Source organism: Periplaneta americana, chromosome 3 (genome assembly GCF_040183065.1).
Source record: "Periplaneta americana isolate PAMFEO1 chromosome 3, P.americana_PAMFEO1_priV1, whole genome shotgun sequence".
NCBI lineage: Eukaryota > Metazoa > Arthropoda > Insecta > Blattodea > Blattidae > Periplaneta > Periplaneta americana.
Genome location: NC_091119.1, coordinates 46,354,160 through 46,376,853, shown reverse-complemented (window position 1 = coordinate 46,376,853; position 22,694 = coordinate 46,354,160). Strand labels below are relative to the sequence as shown.

At 35.6% G+C, this 22,694-nt stretch overlaps 1 protein-coding gene across 3 annotated transcripts in view; it reads right to left on the bottom strand.

Moving 5' to 3' along the window:
• Positions 1 to 463: 463 nt before the first annotated feature.
• The window catches only part of LOC138696005 (XK-related protein 4-like), a 29,760-nt gene continuing 7,529 nt past the window's right edge, over positions 464 to 22,694 (bottom strand). Inside the window, exons 2-7 of one of the 3 annotated variants that reach the window (XM_069820468.1) lie at positions 22,451 to 22,552; positions 19,836 to 20,056; positions 18,607 to 18,759; positions 11,931 to 12,210; positions 3,413 to 3,603; positions 464 to 627 (exon numbers count right to left, since the gene is read on the bottom strand). In XM_069820468.1, coding sequence (XP_069676569.1) covers positions 611 to 627; positions 3,413 to 3,603; positions 11,931 to 12,210; positions 18,607 to 18,759; positions 19,836 to 20,056; positions 22,451 to 22,552 — 964 coding nt within the window. In that variant the 3' untranslated portion in view covers positions 464 to 610. Of the gene's footprint in view, positions 628 to 3,250; positions 3,604 to 11,930; positions 12,211 to 18,606; positions 18,760 to 19,835; positions 20,057 to 22,450; positions 22,553 to 22,694 lie in introns of those variants that run through there. The other 2 variants (XM_069820469.1, XM_069820467.1) reach the window with 2 other exon arrangements.

Genomic DNA, 22,694 nt, shown 5'->3' with positions numbered 1-22,694 from the left:
TGGATGCTATCAAAGGTACCTCACAATGATTAACTTGACTCTATATTGGTAAAGATGCCATCACGCAGCCTGATGTTACTACCTCAATTGCTGTACACTAACTAGTACCTCACACTGCTTCGCATTCTTGCCTTGCTGCCAAAAGGACAAAACTGTGAGGCAAACAACAAGCAAGGCTACTGAGAGAGACAGCCGCATGTGGCAACCTCGCTTCATGGATATGAGCCTTTACAGGTTAAAATGAAAATTTTCTTGATATAGTTCCGTCTGTATACATGAGCCCAGTAACATATCAAAAGAAAGCAATATGTGGAAACCACAATGGCTCAATGAGTTATCACCTTTACAATTCACTAATCTCATATGTCTACACTCTGTGTATATGAGTGTCTCAATAATGTATTACATTCGTATAGCTTCAGTACTCTGTATCACAAGAATCAAAATAACAAGTTTTAACGCAATATTGCTTCTCTTGTTATAATACAATGGTAACTTGATGAAGCAACAGTTGGTCTTGTAGAGCCATGTTGTGGTCATGTAGAGGGCACCAACAACAGAGTATCACGTGGGGACATCATAGTGAAACGTGTGACAAATGCCAGACCAACTATCTGACCCGAATACCTACAAAACAAGTTGCATCATTTTTACAGCTTCACATGTACTGGAAGCACCTGTTACAATAAATAAAACAATTTCACAAAATAAACGTACAGTTCATTATTATCCGTTTCACAGAAAATGTCTCGGGATAACTCCTTAATGCTGTCAATTTATAAAAAACTTTGGCAGTAATTGTATTTACCAGTAAGTGAAATCTTTAAAATTCCATTTGTACTTTGAGTGTTCCTCTGTCTATGTAATTTCGTGCACAGAGTGGATAATTTAATATGAACTATCAGTGACCTACAGGACTGATCTGCCATGAGACACTGAAAATACGGCACTAAAAAAAAAGGTTAAGAACTGTGTCAAAAAGTTCTTTTAACACATCTGGAAGGTCCATGAACTGTTACCCAAACTTATCATGTATATTAAAAAATGATCTAATTAAAAATTCTACTTATCCAAACCACTTTCCTCCCATCCCACCCACCCAATGTCACACAAACGGAAACTTTAAGAGAGCTATACCAACACAACAGCTGTACTGGCATGAAACTATTCTTTCAACTGAAGTCAGACAGAAATTATTTTAGAATTGCCATTTCATAGAAAGAGGAATCAAATTATGAAGACCATAAAAGTGAAGGAAAGAATTAATTGTAAACTGTGGTATCTAACAGTTCAATCACATGAATTTCAATTCCATATTGGTTTTGATTGATATAAGTGACTGATAGAGAAATAAAAAATAAGTGTGAGCATCTCATAGTTTCAAATCATTACTAAAATAAATTTCACTGAAATATATGCTCATACCTACTATTAATTAAGCAGAAATGGCAGGGACATGATATTGTGCAACTGTCCTAAATATTTTACAAGTAACCTGAGTTCTTGCAAGATGTGTGGTCTGTACTGAAATGTTTGGGTATGTACATTTATTTATAGGAAAAACTGCCTCCAACATTTCACAACTCTGTAATAGTTCCACCTTCAGTAAAACACAGCCAACAGAATAAGTTATACATCTCGTAATCATCATCCAAAGAGTTTGTTATATTGGTCGAGTTGTATGGTTTATCTTGACAAAAAGCTCGGTAGATCAACCTACCAGAGAGCAATATGACATATATGAATATGAAGGAAGAGCTTCAGTTATACTCTTCAGACGAGACCACTTTTAGAAGTGCTCCCGCTTGTGAATAATGGATATAAATGAGGGCCTTCAGATGCAGCCACAACCACAAAATAGTGGTGCTGTAGATGGTCTGAGTGATTGGCTTCGTCACTAGTAGTGACCACTAAAAGTGGCGCTTCCCATTACAACACATGGAATTAAATTGCAGGTTTCAGACGAGGCCACAGCCATGCCATTATTTTAGTGGCATGTCTGTGACACTGCTAACAGACTATTGTTGAGCCACCAATTCCTTACACTGCCACAATAGTATACAGCCTATTGTGCCATGGTGTCTTTTTTTCGAATTTCGTTGGTAATTTCTGCTAGAAGCTCTTGAAATGATTTCTTAAAAAAAACTTTTTATAGTCCTGATGTGAATCATCAAAAAAAGCGTGAAATAGTCCTCAATTCTGTCTTTCAAAAACCAATGGATGGATCCAGACTCTTCTATTTTTACGTCTATTCTTTCTCCGTATGAGCAAAGTTGCCAAAAGTATATCTCCCTGCATATCCAAGTTTACTGGAAGACTGAAAAATTCTTTACAAAAATATTAGTGTATTAAGCAGGACTTCAGACGCACATTCGCAACACCATTAACGAGCCACTAGTGGTGCTTCTAAAGTGGCCTCATCTGACGGGGCCTTCAGAGTCATGCATAAAAATGGTTGTTAAGGTACTGCCACAAGTTTAATGACTGTATGCAATTAGAATGTGGTTTTATTTTACGAAAAATGGTTCCAAAAAGGTGTGCTATGAATGTGAAACCAATAAAGAGATGTAGACGTGTTACTCCTTCAGGAGCTAAATATTATTAGTGACTGATATGAATTGTGGACATAATCTGAATGTACAAAATTTTGTGGACAACAAATTAGAAGTCACTGGTGGAAAGAAAGAAAAAAAAATGCCAAAATTAGCAGAGAACCTGACAACTACCAAGAGGCAAATGTACATGAATACCTCACCTTCGTTCACTCACTCCCCACCCTCTACTGCCTTATAAGGAAAGTATAAACAAGACATTTTCCCTGCCTACAATTGAGGCTCTAGTGTATATTTAAATACATAAAACAAAATAATAGAAAGTTCATTACAATGCAAAATGCTCTACTACCGAAACTGCCAATGAACACAGATCTAAAGCACAATGGCGACCAGAACATCGTTAAAGACATTTGAATGATCAGGAACATTCAACGCAGAACAGGTCTAATCATTATTTATTATTATTATTATTATTATTATTATTATTATTATTATTATTATATTAATATCTTTCATTTAATGTCTTACTTGGTTACCCATTTAAGACCCTTATGACTTTGTCAGCAATAAAACTAGGATGAAAGGAGTCTCATATCCAAGTAAATATTTTATATGATATATTTCATTTACTTAAATATTTCTGAAGGCAGTGCCAGTTCCGGAATGTTGGAGCCAAATCCATTTACAACACAGTTTAAATGCCGTGAAATTATACGACTTGAAGTTCTGCTTTATGAGGTAGTAGTAACTAGTGGGGCACCATACACCACCAACATGGCTCTCTAGCATTATAAGCTACAGTGATAGATAACAGAGCACCGACTGTATGTGCTATAGTGTCTGCTGCTTGCTCTGACCTGGCTTTGAGAGATCCATGTCCGGGTCAGTAATGGAGATGCTCTTGCTGAGGGTAGCAGAGGTACCGCTAGGATGGAAGTAGCGATAGTACAGCAGCATGAAGGCCAGTGCTAGGATGAAGGCCACCACTTGTGCCACCACGGCACCGTAATACAAAACTGGATTCTGTGCTGAGCTGCTTGCCACACACCTGCAGCAAAGAGGATAGCCAACATTTCATGTGACTAATTCATACCTTATCATAATTTCTTTATATTATGATTGCTCAAATATAAAGGCTGGTTCACAATAAACCGGGAACGAGAACTAGAATGAAAACGAGAAGCAGAGGACGTGAATATGAAAATTTTTTATTCACAATAAACCGAGAACGTAGACGACTATGCATATCAATATGTATATCAATAACGATATGTAAAGTCGATATTACGCATTCTGATGTTATTTGTGTATAATTGACCAATGGCGTTCTCTCATGAGTACAAGGCAGCCAACATAAACACAGGTTAACCAACTTCGAAATTTCAACTGGAACATTTCATTAGGTATGGTACTATAAATATGCCCATGCATCTTTATTATCACAACCTATTTTAAGTCTATCATAATGTAAAATAATTAGAGAAGAAACATTTGTAATAGAACAAAAATGAACACAACAGTAGTTATTGAATTGAAGCGTGAATATGTAATGTGTAATACAACCAATACAGTTATAAAATATGATTCGCTTATGATCGGTGTTCAAAGATGCAGCTATTGAAAGCCAAGTATTCTCCTTCATTTTCTCATCTTTATACGAGGTGCGCCGCTTATCGTAAATGTGAGGATTTCAATATTAGAATCTCATCAAATAAAACTTGCTCCATGATGCAGAGCACACGGTCTTCTTGCTACAAAATATACGACGACAAAATAGCTTTTAGATGGCAGTAGAATGAATCTAGTGGGCTGTGATCGGAAACGTGAACGTCAAAGTTGAAACTTGGCCAACTCTCCATTCCCGATCTCGGGCTCTGGCAAGCTTTTCGTTAATTGTGAATGCTCACATTTAAATGTACACATTTTAACAATTTTACCGTTTTAGTTTTTGTTCCGATTCTCCTTTCCGGTTTATTGTGAACCAGCCTTAAACAGGTCTCTATGCATCATTAAGGGAAGCACTAACAGACCAATAATCCATGTAAGAATAGCTCATTAGATCTTATTGTCTTATTGAAGTACTTTAAACCATACCATAAATGAGGAGAAAGAAACTGTTGTATTAAACGATATAGATAGTTCAGTTGCTCGGTCTCTGGTTTTAAAATTACATAAAAGATTCCAATAACAAATTACTCATAAATAATCCACAATGTAATGCATAAATCTTTGCCTAGGAATTGCTATTGGTCGATGGAGTTGCATTCTTCTAGGACCCTAATCTATAAAAAAGCATTACACATTATTACTAATTCATCTTTTAATGCTCATTGTCGACCTTTATTTCGTAATGCTAACATTCTTACTGTAATTAATATATTTATGACTGTTTAGTCTATATCAAGATTAATATAAATAGTCATGCTTTTTCAATCCCAGCTTTACAATTAATATTGTACTAGAAATAATCATTATATTGTAACACCTATGGTCAGGTTGACAAAGACCAAGAAATGATTCAATGTCATTTCTTTAGATATGTTTAATAGATTGCCTAAGAATGCCCACTCAGTTAGCTTATTTAGATTTAAAGTTGTTTTAAAAAAATGGCTTTTAGATAATCTTTTTTATCATATTAATGAATTTTTTGACAGCCATATGAACTTGGAATTTTAATCTGTTTGTTTTTATTTACCATTGTCTATAATTACGCTATTGTAATTCTGACAAATAAACATGATTGATTGATTGATTGATTGACAATACTCATAATACAGATGAATTATATAATATGCTTGTAAATTCACCAGCATAGCTTTGGCTTGGGTTAGATATCTGCTTGGGCTGATAACCTGGTTAGGTTTTTTCAGAGGTTTTCCCCAACCATAAGACAAATGTCAGGTAATCTATGGTGAATCATCGGGCTCACCTCATCTCGCCAAAAAATTGTGTAACTTTTGACTTCTTCCACATCTTAAAACTTCAATGCTAATGCAAGATCTATAGAATACAATAAATGAAATTCTCACTCAGACATCAGATCTTCGAAGAAAAAATACTATAAGTATTCGGTCAATAAATAGAAATGAAATGTAAAACAAACAGTTGATTATACCTAAGCCTCACTTACGTGAGCACTGAAAATAAGGGAGACCTTGCAGATTACTGTAGGATTACCAAGGTTTTGAAGTGAAAATAAAGGAGATTTTGAAAATTATTTCCTAAACTAATCCAACATGTTATCTTTTTTTTTTTTTTTTTTTAGGGCGTAATAATTTATTTGGGAGGTCGGAGGAAAAAAGACCTTTGGGGAGGCCGAGACATAGATGGGAGGATAATATTAAAATGTATTTGAGAGCGGTGGGATATGGATTAATCTTGCTCGGGATAGGGACCGAACGTGGGCTTATGTGAGGACAGCAATGAACCTCCAAGTTCTCTGAAAGCCATAAGTAAGTAAGGGGTAATGGGGTAATGATATGTTTAAATATATTTACATACTAGCCGTACCCGTGCGCTCCGCTGCACCCATTAGAAATAAACATAACGTAATTACATAATTAAAATAGGACATTTGATCCAGGGAAGATTCGTGTTTGATAGAAGGATATGTTACTTAATTTAAATTGTATTTAAATAATTAAAATGCGATCATTTTGGTCCAGAGACCACTCATTTGGTGCAATGACAATTCCTTTAACATGTTTCTTAATTTTTATTACATGCATCGATACTTTAATGAAGACTGACATATCATTTAGATTTAATGTGTATACTTTATTTTACTTGCTATATGTTTCCATTGAATTATGATAATAATTAATTTTAACCCTTGTTTTCTACGTATTTAGTAAATGGTGCTTGGGCCACTATGGTTCTGACCCTTCAAATAACTTAAATTATATTATATTATATAAAAAGTGTGTTGATAAGGGATGTACACCGATAAGTAAGTTTTTAATTTGTTATGGGGGCTCTTGAATCTCAGGAGGAACAAATTTTATTTTACTACAGTGCAACATAATCTGCTTGCCTCATTACCCAATTTTTTTGCATTGCATTTAATGCATATGTATTTTATGTATTTTAACACGATTCAATTGAGCATAGTTAAAATTTGGATTATAAAATAATGGAATGCTAAGCTAACATATTATTACTGCATACTAAATCAATACACTCTTGTGGTTCGTTAATTCTCTGAGATAAACATTATTTTAAGAAATACAGGAAACGAATACACAGAATAGCCTATCAAGTTGTTTGTGCATAAGAAGCTATTTTAATCTTACCTGTCCTCAATTCACTCCGAAGTTACTGTAATAACATTATTATTTGGTTATTTTACGATGCTCTATCAACATCTAGGTTATTTAGTGTCTGAATGATATGAAGGTGATAATGCCGGTGAAATGAGTCCGGGGTCCAGCACTGAAAGTTACCCAGCATTTACTCGTATTGGGTTGAGGGAAAACCCCGGAAAAAACCTCAACCAGGTAACTTGGCCCAACCGGGATTCGAACCCGGGTCACCTGGTTTCACAGCCAGATGCGCTGACCGTTACTCCACAGGTGTGGACTTTGTAATAACATTATAGCATTATGTCCATATACAGAAACTACACTTTCCAATGGTGAAATAATAATTAATTACACAAATCGGTTAATTTAGCTTCTGATATTACTTCATACAAAAACAGAAACATTCTCTGTAGGCTATGATTCATAGCTTTCGATTGTTGTTGACCAAGGCCCCTTATAGACGAATTCATTTATTTATTTATTTCATTACACCGCCTTAGATGGCAGTTATTTTAATTTTGAAACTCATTTATCTCATTAAATATCAGTCCTATCAAAATTTTTCAAAGAATAAAACTTATCGGAAATGATTTTTAAAGAAATTTTTGTTATGTAACATTTTTCACAAAAATCAATAATAAGCGAGATATTTCGATTTATTTAATTTAGACCCCCTTATAACCCCCCTTTTAAATAATGTATTTTGAATGCCATATAGCCTAAAATATAAGTTACAACGAACTTAATTTATATTCCAATTTTCATCGAAATCGGTTCAGCCATTATCGCATGAAAAGGTAACAAACATACAGACAGACAGACAGACAGACAGACATACAAACAAAAATTTCAAAAAAGCGATTTTCGGTTTCAGGGTGGTTAATTATATATGTTAGGACCAATTATTTTTGGAAAATCGAAAATTACCAGAAAAATTTCGGCTACAGATTTATTATTAGTATAGATAACTGCACTTAAAAGTATGAAAAGTATTTATTCACGGTAACACTCGAAGTACTATGCATATTTACAATTTGATTTACACTAATTCTGCAATTTTACATCATTCATGTATGTGAAGAAATCTTTACAAGAAAAGCTGAAATTTGTAACCAGGAATGTACAGCTGAAGTAGAACAAGTATGTCAAAGCAGTTAAGAAGAGTATTGGAAAGTGTGAGGGCATACGTAATTGTGGAGGACATCAGCAGAAGTTAAGAGACTACAACATTTGTTTTGACTGCTCATAGATCACAGCATGAATTTCGCAGTTAATATGATTCTTGACTGTATTACCCATATCTAATCAATATTTCACAATAACAAATAATCAGTAGTAAAAATAACGCGAACCTATTCAGAACGCCTAATTGTTGGAAGTACCCACCTGGCTCTTACTTTCTGAACGTCCCTTTTAGATTAACATGATGTATGATTGCTTGACAGCTTGTATTAACAACAATTATCAAATATCTACAGTATTGATTGATTACAGTAGGCCATGAAACAGCTGCAAACAAACGAAATTTGCTCTGCTGACATATTAATATTAAGTGAAGGAAATATCATCATACTAAGTCTAACTGTGGTTTAAAATGCTTTAAATTTCTATATGCGCATACCTAAGTGTTAGTGAAGTGGATTAATGTCTATATCCAGTAATATATTTTCTAGTTTGAAATATAGTGCACGACAAGAGTTGTTTACTTGGTTTCTAAGGCCATAACATCAGTAAAGAATAACTGGACAAATTTTAATACATAAGCCAAGTAAGTACAAGCAAAACAGTGAATCTAACTGCTACAAAATTTAACAACTTAACAGAAGATTATTTCACGGGTGTCTATTTTAGAAAAACGTCTTCAAGATTTAAATTATGGCTGACATTTCTTTAATTTGTAATACTGTGCCACCTATACAATCAGTATGCCCATACTGTGGAAAAATATTTGCAGGTGATCATGGAGTTAGAATTCATATTAGCAGATCCCATCCTGATATACAAAGGAAATTAATAGTAAACAGAAATAGGGATAATAAACCAACAGTGAACACACAATTAACTTCAAATGATGAGCGAAATGGAGTCAATGGGTCCACTGTTAACCAATACAAAACCGAATTGAAATCCTGGACTGAAAAATTCAAACAAGAGCTTGAGGAGGGGGAATTTTTCAAAGCAGTAAGTGATTTCACATCATTCTTAGCAGATTCCATTAATCTTCTGCCAGGTCCAAAACATCCTGCCCGGAAATATGTAGAGGCTAGGAGACAAAAGAAAAATTCTGGTATTAGTAAAAGTTATGCCAAGTCCACTAATCCTGAGAGATCAACTTGGAGGGAGAGGGAGAAGAGACGAGGTAAATATCAATACAAATTGATACAATATCAATATTACAATCAACGAAGGAAAGCAGTGAGGTCTGTCTTGGGACATAACAATAAATCCTGTAATATTAACCCTACAACCGTTTCTGACCACTTTTCAAATATATTTTCCTTTCCCAACAATAATGTCCGACCTGATTATCCGACATATGCTTCAGAAATGGAAAAGATTATGAATGAAGAAACATTTGATCCACTAGTAACTCCGAATGAAGTTGCTTCAGTCATTAGCGGTATGGCAGTTGATACCTCCCCTGGACCGGACCATGTTCTCGTACGAGCAATCAAAAATACTCTAGCACATGACGTCATAAGCCTAATTGCAACACGAATGCTCCAGTCAGGAATAGTTCCCCCTAGCCTCCAAAAAGCAAGGACAGTTTTGGTTCCCAAGACAGGGAATAGTCAAGAGATATCTAACTGGCGTCCAATAACTATCACTTCTGTACTTCGTAGGGTAATCGATCACATTTTGGACAAGAGATTGCGAAATTTCATATCATTTAAAGACTACCAAACTGGTTTTTCTAAAACACCAGGGACGCTAATAAATACTTCAATTCTCCGGTCAGTTCTTCATGCTGCTAAAACAATAAAGACTGACGTAACAATTGTCTTTCTGGACATCACGAAAGCTTTTGATAGTGTTGGCCATGACCACATAAGAGTTCTCCTGCCCCAACACAACTTACCCAACTTGTGATAGCTCTACAGGAGGGAAACACAACACGAATTGAATTAGGTCACATAAAAACTAAACCAATTTTTCTAAAGAAAGGAGTCATGCAAGGATCTCCTCTGTCGCCAGCTTTATATAATTTAGCAACAGATCATATTTTAAATGAGTTATGCGAGCAGACAATAACATCAACTTTTGGATTTGAACTTGTACCAGGACTGCCTCCTTTAACTGTTCTCGGCTTTGCCAACGATACCGTAATTATTGGTAAAGACGAAGTTTCCGCTATTGAACTGACAAGAATGGCTTATCAAAGATTTACAGACATTGGGCTAAAATTAAATCCTAAAAAATCCGTAATTATAAATATCTCCAAAGGTAAGCTTGTCGGACACAATCTCAGTATATATCCTGATTTTGAAATTAAATCTATTGGTACAAACGACTCTATTCGCTATCTGGGAGTAAACTTCTCTGACTCAATAGTTTTCAATCCCCAATCAACATTGAAAGATCTAAATAATAAACTTGAAACTCTTACCTCGTCACCTTTTCTTCATGCAGACCAGAAATATTGTGTTCTAAATACCTCCATCTGTCCTTCCTTAATATATCAATTTCAAACCATCCCTTCTGAACTTATACCAAAAAAGTTCTTGGATGACGCCAACAAATTAATAAAAAGTGCAATGAAAGAGGTACTGAATCTGCCTACAGACATTCCTGATGCAATGGTTTATAGTCCTAGGAAGTACAAAGGACTAGGAATTTTTCGAACAAAATGGGAAGCACTATTACAACAAATTAATGCCCTTCGATGTTTACACAAATCTCAAAACCCATACATCATACAAACACGTCAGATTCATGAGGAGAGCATTAGATGTGCCCAATCTCTGAACATTGTTCCAGAAGATGCCTTATTTCATAAGAATGAACATTTCTTAAATGTTACAAAGATTCGTAACCTTCTGAGGAACAGAGAATTTGATATTTGGTGTTGTCATCCACAGAAAGGGAAAGGCGTAGTTTTATTTAGACAATATCCTGGTGCCAACAAATGGATTTGTAAACACGAAGGACTCTCCAACAACGAATGGCGCGATGGCATTAAAATGGTTGGAAATGTTGTGCCGGGAAGATCTCAGGACATCCTGGGATCCTGTCCACATGGCGAAGCTCTGCGAAACGCTAGACACCACCAAGTACGATCAATTATAGTCACTGCCCTTAAACATGCCGATTACAACACCTTTGAAGAAGTACATGGTCTCTCCGTCACTGGCAGTACACGGCGCATAGATATAATAGCTTTCAAGGAATCTACAAGATCTGGATACATAATTGATCCGACTGTGCGTTTCGAAACGGATGAGGAACAGCCAGCAGAAGTGGATAATGAAAAAAAGAATATCTACAATCCTACCATTCCCTATTACCTCCAAAAATACCAGTTAAAAGAGCTTGAAGTAATCGGACTTCTGGTTGGAGCAAGAGGTACCGCTACTCTCTTCATGAAAGATGTGTTTAAGAGGCTTGGAATACCTATATCTATTATTCCGATTGTAACCTTAGCTGCATTGAAAGGATCAATTGCTCTCCTGAAGAATCACCTATATTAGAAATCAAACTAAGTTCAGTAGCATTCTTTACTTTTTTGTAACACTTACCTTTCTAAAAAATAGGTATATTTTCACTAATCTCAAAAAAAAAATTATTTGCAGTTATGTACTTGTAGGAATTTCATTGTTAAAACAAAATCAATGGTTTTTCATGAACTTGTAAAAATTTCTATGGTTAAGTACTCTTTGTCCCTTGTGGCAGCTCACGAATGGTGAGAAGATATATAAATTCTTTCAAGTAACTCTGTCATGAACAGAAAGTGATTCTAAATCTGAAAAGCTCAAATAGTAGTATAAACCATGATAAAAGGAAGGAAAATAGAAGTCCAATAAGAGCCTACAAACTAGAAAAATATAATGTTATTACTCAATCTGAAAGAACTTACCAAACAACTAGTGCTCCAGTGTTTTCCATGAAGAACACAAGGTAGTAGGCCAGGTACGAATAACGAGTAGGCCCATCTCGAGGCGCAATGAAAGCCAGGATGTAAGCAAGACCAAGCACAAAGCTGAAAAGCACCTCTTCACAGCGACTGGCACAGACTGCAGTCTGCTGGTGCCCCAATGCCAGCCATGCTGACATGACACACCAGTGGCAAAGACACACTGTACCCATCCATGCTGGGAACAATGATGCCAGCAAGCTCAGGGCCAGTACCCGTGACACTGGAACCAGAACACATTCAAAGTAGTCTCCATCTTGCTGTTTCACGACACATTTTACTTTCATAATATTGAAAATTATGCAAATTTTTGTAGTATTAAAAAATGAACTAGCTATTCAAACCTAAAACTTTTATAAAAGAATATCATTATAAAGAGAACAACTGTACATAAATTTTTTTAGTCAGTGTGCTTGTTATTTTTAGATATCTTTGAAATTAGAGGATATGTTAAAATACACACATACAAAAAAAAGCACGTGAGCATATATAAATGCATCTTCATATCTAGTGCAGAACAGAATACAAGTCATCTATGTTCATGACAAATTTATCTTTCATTGCTGTGTGTATCTTTATTAAATTTACAAATATTAAGCATACAATGATGCTATTTGAAGTGCTAGCGAAGGTTCAGTATTTTCAGTAATGGCAGGTTTCATTCCTTCTACCTGGAATATGATCCCATCTCAAGGATCAAGCAACAGCACTGCAGATTCTACTCCCCCTACCTCCCAGAAGTTGTGGATGTCATATTGCTGTTTCCATTCAGATTTACTGTTTCGTGCACTCATCTGTTGGTTAATGAAAGCAGTTTACAAAAACATACTATTCAACAGAAAGTTTTTGTTTAAACGAGTTGTACAGTATTTTAATACTACTACTTCTTCCTCCCTACAAGTACCGAGTGTACGCTTAAAATGTTATACCGCAAAGACAACGTGCCTTATCTGCGTGACCTCGCTGTACCTTGCGGCTAGTATTGGTCGTCTTGAGGCGGTGACTCACTCGCTTCGATATGCGTCTCTTCATTACAGATCGCTTAACGTGAAATATCGTGTGTGCATGCTTTTTCAGTGCAGTGTAAATTTATAATTGGTGTGTTCAATACAGTTTGGGTAACGTGATATATTGTGTGTGCGTGCTGTATAATTCGACACTGTCTTCTGCTGTGGCTCAATTGATATCTTTTCTGCGGATTCAGGTTCGATTCCCGGTAGGAATGTGATGTTACATGGCGTTTACAGTCCCACAAAGGGTATTTATAAATAATGCATTTGTGAAATATTCATCTTGGAGAAGGTGTCGTCACAAATTATGGGGCATGTTAAAAGACAGGGTGTATGTGATCAACTCTCGCACTCTCGATGCACTGAAGGAGAATATTCGTGGAGAAATTAATGCCATTGCGAGGGAGGAACTACAGCGAGTGTCCAACAACTTCTTCTCAAGGTGTCAGGCTTGTATTCGTGCCGAGGGATAACACTTCGAAAACTAAGGTAGGTGCTTATAGCATCAAACACGCATGAAATTTCCCAGAGAGTGTTGGTTATCTCCCGCATCCTGCTTCCGTGCTAGCGCCGGGGAACTCGCAGAGCAAAGACCCTGTATTATGTCTTATGGTCCTTTACGATCTCACTGTTGAGATTTCAACAAACTTGTTAAAGATTTAACAACATAGTTTTCCACAAAGTATGCAGGTTTTTATGGTCCACATTGACTAGGCTAGATGCTAGCGAGTTAACAATAAATTAAAAAAAATGAAATAATGGTATGATAGAGTTGGCCATGACAATATGCTTCTCAGTCCTTAACCCATTTATGCCCAGATTATTTTTTTTTAATTTTTGTTTCACATATTATACTAAGTGAGTCAGAGGGACGTTGTAAGCATGAGGAACTATGAAAATACTGAATTCGTTACTTCGGTAAACATTTATGGGAAGGGTCGATAACGACCCACTAGGCACTTCCTCGAGAATGTGTTCATTACGATGTTTGCGTGAGTTCTTGTTTTATTTATGCTTTTGCGTAGTATGCAACTTGTTAAATTTAAAAGTGATGTATAAACAAATCATTAGCCTACCATATTAAAAACGCATACGGTTTTTTTTAATATTTATTGATTGAATAATAATTATAATTTCCCTGAGAGCTACATTCACATTCACACGTATTTTACATTCACAAATCTGAAACGAAACCTTGTACTGGAATAAATAAATAATTTGAAACACATAATAAATTATGGTACATGACATAAGATCCACACCTGTGGAGTAACGGTTAGCGGGTCTGGCCGCGAAACCAGGTTGTCCGGGCTCGAATCCCGGTCAGGGCAATTTACCTGGTTGAGGTTTTTACCTCAACTCAATATGAGCAAATACTGGGTAACTATCGGTGCTGGACCCTGGAAACTTTTCACCAGCATTATCATCTTTATCTCATTCAGACACTAAATAACCTGAGATGTTGGTACAGCGTCGTAAAATAACCTACTAAAAATACATGAACATAAGTCCTTAGTTCTACTCATGATATGGTGCATCTCTGACATGCTTTTACATTGCCACAAATCTTGTATCGCCGTCTTCGTTGTTGGGCTTTAGTGCCCACAGTGAACCTTTCTCCGGTGTTCTTTGATGATATCGAAGGAACGAACTCGTCTTCCACTCTTTGGAGACGTGTCATATTTTAGACTTGCGTTATTTCGTGGCCGAAGGCGAGTGCATCCAAAGACTTTCTATATGATCGACTGACTGAGAAGCCAAGCATTGTTCATGCACACATCTAATAACCACGAAAGTAATGGTGTGTGCCGTTTTTTCCACGTATATCAGAACTATGTACTCCATTCATATTGCAATTATATTTACGGAAAACATAAGGCAGACGAACTTTGATATCCTCTTCTTGTAAAGGGGCTACTGCATGTTCGTTAGATGTGATGCTCACCTTTATTTCTTTCTCGCTTTATTTAACGTGTCGGTGGTGGGGAATTATCAATTTCATTGCTGATAAGATCGGAATCGTTTCTAATATTGGTGCCCCCTTTCTCTTTATAAAGCTGAACACTGTCGGGTAGCTCTGTCACTAACTCTGCTGTGGCTTGTAGTTGAGCTCGGTTGGAGTCCTTGCAATCTTCATCTCCAGAATCAGCATCCGTTATCCTCAGGCAGACCAATGAATTTATCTGCTCGTATTTTGGGATTTCGGAAGATCAGATCTCTCTAACTATCCTAGAATTTAAATTACTGTCAGACCAGTGAGTCTGAAAAGAGGGAATAATTATGATTATGGAAACTGTAATGAAGGACCTCAGTTTTCTCAGTTTTCAGATGGGGCCAGTAGAGAACTCTCATGAAGATAATAAAAAGACAAAACGGGGCCATTCTCATTGTTGTTCACACTCGGCTCTCATAAGTGCCACTAGTGCCGAGAATTATGAGCTACTTAGTTCGTCAAAGACTATCCAGAGTGCATCCCAAGCGGTGAGATATAACATTACACAAATAAAACAATGTTGTAAACGAAAGCGGTAATAAGCCTGAGATATTCTGAGAAATGCTATCAGAATTATCATTCCCAAAAGCACTCCTAATCCTTACACAAACTTATATTGAGGTAGTTGTTCGTAAAAACATCACTCAAAGAAAAATAATATGAAAACAAAATGATTTCATAATGAAAAAATATGTGAAAGGTAATCCTCGAATAAGTGCTTAGTGGGTCGTTATCGACCGAAAATAAATTCTAAGCCCTACTGTACAGCAAATAGCGTAAATATTGACAAAAACATACAAGATACATATTCTCCTGAATCTTCTAAGCAGGAAACACTGATTGTTAAAAAAAATCACGGATTGAACAGAGTTTTTACTCACTTTTTCTTCTCCAAGGCAGACGGTAGTTGCGTCATATTTATTCGGCAAGTTCCCGCGCAATAATGACGTGGTCTGTTGGTCTCCCGCATGTCCCACAAGTGCATTGTACCTTTGTGCATCTAAGAAAAGTAGACACGTAGTGTTGTCTAGATTAATTCGCGTGGAAAATAATTTTAATCAATGGGTCGAAAACGACCCACTTGGGCATAAATGGGTTAATGTGCCTCTACATTAATTGTTTTCAAGAAGTATTGCCTTTTATTTGTATTCATTTATGTTCATGTTGTAAGAAATAGTGATCTGTGATCGTGTTCATGTTAGTGTTGCGTTCTCTTAAATATTTTATTGACATCTGGTCATTTTATTCATTCGTTAGCAATGCTTTTCCTATCTTCCTACGTTGAATAGGAAGTTAATCTCTTGAATTTATATGTTGCAGTACATTCATTTAATTTAAATGGCATAATTAATTGTGAACTGTGATTGTGGAAGTGTTCGTGAATTGAACTATTAAGTAGGGTAATGAAATATTGACATTTTCATTGTGCAAGAGTTTACTGATATTCGTTAGCAACACGGTGCTATATGTTTGTTTTATTTAACCTGATTCATATCATCGTTCATGAATGCCAATGAATCCATTAAATGCCTACTCTGCGATAATCGTAGAACTTCTGAAGAATATAGTTTAATTTTATGTGCAGAGTGTAAGTGCTGGTTCCATGGTAGCTGTGTCTACTTATGCAGTGATGAAGTAAAAGTCCTTGGTGAATTGATTTGCGCTGCCTTCTATGATATCCCGCTCGAATTTCTTCCACCTTCTCTTCTGAAACACGTTGACGAGAACCTTTGGATTTTTTCTTAACACTTCCAGTCGGTAGCAACTTCTCACACCATGGCTTAATGGTTATTTCAGAAGTGTATAAGCTATTTCTAACAGTCTGATAAACAGTACACAGTCACTAGGATAAGATAAATATAATTTTAATGAACGTAAAATGTAAATTTGCTATGTTGAAAACAGAGTACATTGCTTTATTTTTCAAAACATAAGAGACCAATTTATTATTATTATTATTATTATTATTATTATTATTATTATTATTATTAATGTATGCCAAATTTTTTGCAAAATCTCCTAGCCTATATTCTTTTTTTTTTATCACAATCTGCTATCTTAATTTTTAATTTTTCAGCATAATATCAATCATTCAAACCATTAAGCCATGGTGTGAGAAGTTGCTGCTGACTGGAAGTGTTAAGAAACAATCCAAAGGTTCTCGTCAACGTGTTTCAGAAGAGAAGGTGGAAAAAATTCGAGAGGGATATCATAGAAGCCAGTGCAAATCAATTCACGAAGCATCCTGGCAGTTCAATATTTTTCCATCAGGTGCATCTCTTCCATATTCTCTCTGGTAATTTCTTTGCACTGTAATGATTGATTTTGCCTCTGCATACCAGAATATAGATTGTGTGCACTGGTGCAGAGTCGCCATTTTGCTTTATGCGATTGTGGCACAACACAGTGAGTGAACAATCAACTTCAAATTCATTAAATAAAAATTCGAGTTTCTCTTTCTTTTAGTACCACTCACATACCATAATTTGGTATACCTTGTTAGCAATGATTAATTAAAATGTGGAAGGTGTAAACGGAACACAGTGTATTAAGTACATAAAATGGTGTACTATATTTGCATGCTTAAAGTATATAGTATTATGTATATATATACAGAGAGTTCCTATGCACAGGTCCCACTCCAACCTCTAACAAAATCTGTTGTTGAGTGGCAAGCGATCATATGCCAGTGTACAGACAGGTCCATGAACGCGTCCCTACATAGACTGGTCCCATTCCATCCCTTACTGCTTAGCTTTTCGTGACAGATGCTTCACACTACCATGCTGACAGAACATTACTACCTGGGACTGGTCTGCATAGGAACTCTCTGTACATGTATGTATGTATGTATGTATGTACGTACGTACGTATGTACTCTCAATATCTTTTCTTTTTTCTCCATGTATTCCCCTTGTTCTCCTTTTCGTCCTCTTGTTCTTATATTCTCCTTGTGGTCTTACCCTTGTGTTCGTCATGACTGCACTGTCTTCCCACGCTTTTTGTGTTCTCCTTGTGCTCCTTATATTTCCCTTGTTCATCTTAATTTTTCCCTTTTTTCCATTGTCTTGCTGTTTTTCTTGTATTTCTCTTGTGCTTCTTGTCTTCGCATTGTTCTCATATTTTTTTTGTTTGCCTTGCCGTTCTCTTGTTTTCCTTGTATACCCATTCTTCTCCTTGTGTTTTCCTTAATTTCCCATTGTTGTTATGTTCCCCCTGTTCTTCTTGTCTTTCCTTTGTTTTCCTTGTCCTCTTGTTCTTGTATTCCCCTTGTTCTCTTTATCCTCCTGTTCCTGACATGAGAGAAGGTTGCATTTTTTCGTGACAGCATATTCCCAATTAACCCCACCACCCATACCTAGTAAGAAAAAATATGTAGTTCTACGTCAAAAACAAGTGACAACACAAAAAAGAGTAATACATAAGGCAAAGCACATGCCATTGGAGAGACAGATAATATAATGGATATATTTGTTGGATATTTAGTATTATTCTTTTAACATCTTTATCCTTTACTCTGGAAAGAAAGAGCAAGAGAGGAAGGACTGGATGGAGAAAAGAAAATTATCTGATAGCACATGCTTGGTAATGATAATGTAGATTTCAGAATGATTACCTGTACTCATGAGATGCCAACAAAATTGCATCACAGCTCCCTGCCATTCTAACTTCTCTTTGTCGTCTCTAGCATACCTCACTGAGCGGTGATATGATGTGAGTGACCACGCCACCGATATCAGCGAGCATATCACGGCCCAGGCTTGAATAGCTATTTTCAGACAAAATTATATTGCATCAGAACAAACAACAATCACGAACTTAATGTAGTAACAATGACATCAACTCTGGAACTATGAATTATATCAGATACAATCACATAGCTGTAGGCTGTTGAATGGTGTAACAAGTAAGACTGACATGCAAATCAAATCAATACTACAGTACATATATTACACAAAATTCTTTTTCTGTGTTTAATTAACTTAGTTATGAAATAGACCACAGTATGTTTATCTTTTGTCAGGATTTCATAGCTTTGTACAATGACCAGATAACAAGAATGTTTTTCTTGGACACATGTTTGAAAATTAATTAACTGCACTGAATACACCCATAAAAAATAAACACTGAATTAGTAGGAAACTACTTATACAGAAAATTTCTTCACAAGACGCGAACACTTAACTATTTAGTAGTTTTCAATTTTTTATTGCTTCTAAACTGCAGGTGGTAATGATAACTATATACTCTACATCTAGACTAACGACGTAATTATGCTACTATACCAAAGTTTAAGTCCTACAAGTCAGAGTTTTATCAGTAATGGATAGCAAAGTTTTGTTATAAAACTAATGGCAGTATGAAAAAATAAGCAGTTTTTAGAATAAATCAGTTAAGTTTTAATTATAATTTCACTGTCTAAATATACTTTTCGTATTAATTTCATTATACACAACACATTTCATAGTGCTTTTCTTTTGTAGTCTTTCATATACTTACTGACCTTTCATTCTCACTCTCTCTCTCTCTTACTATATTCATTTTTCAATGGCTTTTTTGAGTCCTATTTATTTTTGTTTTTAATGCCTTCTTTGATCCTCATTTATTTATATTTCAATGCCCTTTTAATTGATTTTGCATTCCTTTTAAGTGTCTAAAAATCTTAATGTCTTAATTTCCAATATCTAATAATGAGTATGAAGGTCAAAGTGAAACCGAAAAAGATAGTGAGAGAGAGTCAAAGCATAATGTAATAAAATTTTGAAATCTAAACAAAAATATCAATGATTAATAATTAGAAACACTCAGAGCAAATTTATATGCAATCTGAATTGTGCTAATTACCCTGAATGGAACTGACATCCTGCTGATTAACATGGAAGATGAGTATCATGAGCTGTAGGATGGCCTGGGGTGCAGCATGCAGGAAGCAGTGAAAAAGCCTCAGCAGTGCTGCATCTGAATCTTCATCCAACATTCGTCGATACATCTTCTGCTGCCTCAGCCTGTTGCCGGCCTTGCCTGCAGTGATGCTCTGCACTCCATAGGCCAGAGCATCACAGTATCTGAGAACATTGTACAAAAGGCATCAGTTAAACATATGACTGCATATTTATTGCTACCCCCCCCCCCCCTCACATTTATTCTTCTATGTTAATTTGTATCCCTTTCTTTTTGGTTCTATCCTCTCATCTTCACTCAATTTACCTTTTCTTTCTTCCTTTCTATATTTTTACAATTTCTTTCTGGTCTCATTCCATTTGAACTCAGCACACTATTTAGGATTGACTAACCTAATAATATTACTAGTCCTATCTTGTGCTGTGCCCACGTGGTCCAAGGAATCATGCTTTGGACTAGTAAAGCATACTGGTTTGGGTTTTCATAGGAAAGAAATTTTCTCACAATTTCAGTCAGCCAGTGTATGGGACTTGTGACCATCCAGCATCATGAGGAAAGTGGGTAGCTACAACGAGTAGCGAATCCAGATTTGATGGCTAGGGATCGATGTGCTGACAGAAGTTACCCCCATACTGCATGGAAGATCATCCAATCATCCACCTCTACTACTGTGGCAAGTGGACATGCGACTAATAAGTAACTGGTAGGCCTTGGCTCTCTTAGGGCTTTTGTGCCACTTATTTAACTTTTAATTTATTTAGTTCTAAGATAATATAGTAAAATAAATACAATTCTTAAGGACTTATGTTCTTTATCAGCTATGTATGTTTTCACATTTCTATCCTATACGTATTACAGATTTTTTTTTGCCATATCACCTCTGCTGGTTGGGATGAGGATCTGGAATTGGTCTTATTTTAAAGCTTTCCTAATGAGCTTTCATGGGTACAATAAAATAGACTTCATAATGAAACAATAAACAGCAAATCTGACTCATATTTACTTTGATCATATTATGTAAGTGGCTTTGGGACTTGAGCCACAGTGAGAGAACTATTTCACCAAAAAATGAAGGAAATTCCATTTCAGAGGTTGTTCAGAGGTCTTTATGTGGCAGCTTTACCAATGGTCTTAACCAGCGTCATGCTAGAAACTGTCCTGGGGGTAGCCATTTCCTATCAGTCTCTAAAGAATACGAAACTGATGGATAATCTATAACAAAACTATCAAGGAAAAGATAAAACATATCGAATTTCGCAACATGGAATAGGAATTAGACTTCTATTATAAATTAAAGTAATGTCAAAATTTCGACTATTACAGAAACAATGAAAAAATTAAAAGGAATGGCTGAATCCCAAAATTATAACATTTTATAGGAGTTGATAGAAGCACTCGAGCATAAGCCAAAATGATGATATAGTGCCACAAATCACTAAGAAACGAAATTTTACATTAGCTATAGATTTTGGAATGAAAGAACAGTAAAAATCAGAATCAAAATTAATAAACGGAAATTAACACTACTCAGTCTATATGTCCCAGAAGAAGGGGAAAAGATAGGGAGGAATTTTGAAAACAAGAACCTAGAACACAATGGCAATTCCAAATTTAATATATTATGGTAGTGAAATATGGAGCATCGGAAAACAGGATAGAACGACATTAATGCAGATGAAATAAAATTTCTCGGGAAAAGAGCGAGATTTATCTGAATGAACCATAACGAAGATAGGTATAGACGTGAACAAACTGCGCCAATTCTAGAAAAATTGAAAAATACAAAACAAACTGGATAGAACATAATTTAAATAATGACCAAAGACAGATATCCACGCATAATTCTCAAATATAAACTTTGAGAAAAATGAGGCACATTCCTGAAACGGGCAACGAAATTCACTAGATCTATAATAGGCTATTATAAAAGGATATGATGATGATGGTAATATGCATGTTCTCTCTCATATCCTATATATAATCACCTCCATGATAAAAGAAAAGCAGCAAGGTAACTCTATTATTTTGTAAATTATAAGAAAGCTCTTCATAAAAAAACTGTCTTTTTACTTAAATTCCAATAATCAGACTATGTATCTATGGTGCATGGTAAAAAGGACGCAAGTCAGAAGCTAGTGGTTTTGAGTTATGACCTCCATGTGATTACAAAAATAATGTACTTTTTCAGATGAAAAAGAAGTAATGCAAATTCAACTAGACAGTGGAAATGATAACATTATTGATGTAATTTAGTAAATGCATATAGGTAAATGCGATTTGTTTCTTCATTTAATGTAGGCTCCATATATATTGTTTCCTTGTAAATATAATTTTTTCAGGTCCACCCCTCCAATGAAAATGATGAATCGAAGTTTCACTCTATCAGTAGTAATACTAGTGTTAGTGGTTGTGGAAAAGGACTTAAGTGTTGAACTATTTGATGCTGATATTCATGAGTACAATGATGCAAATGCGAGCATATTGGCAACAATGTACTTCAATATTACATGTCTACCAACAAATTTAATAGTTTCTTCCTCCACTTGTGCTGTACAGACCTCAATACTGGAGCCAGCTGAAGCAATAACATGATAATTCGCAGCACCCACTTCCATAGTGGTGGCTTAGGAAGTGTAGGTTCGTCCCCATCTATTATATACCTGCAATGAAATTTAATTATTAATGATAACCAATGCACAATATTTAAATGCTTCCTCATTACATGCACTATAGGTAAGGACCATATTTTTTTGGTAAAATAGCAATAGCGAAATTTCTACAATTACTTTCTTTGTTATATTT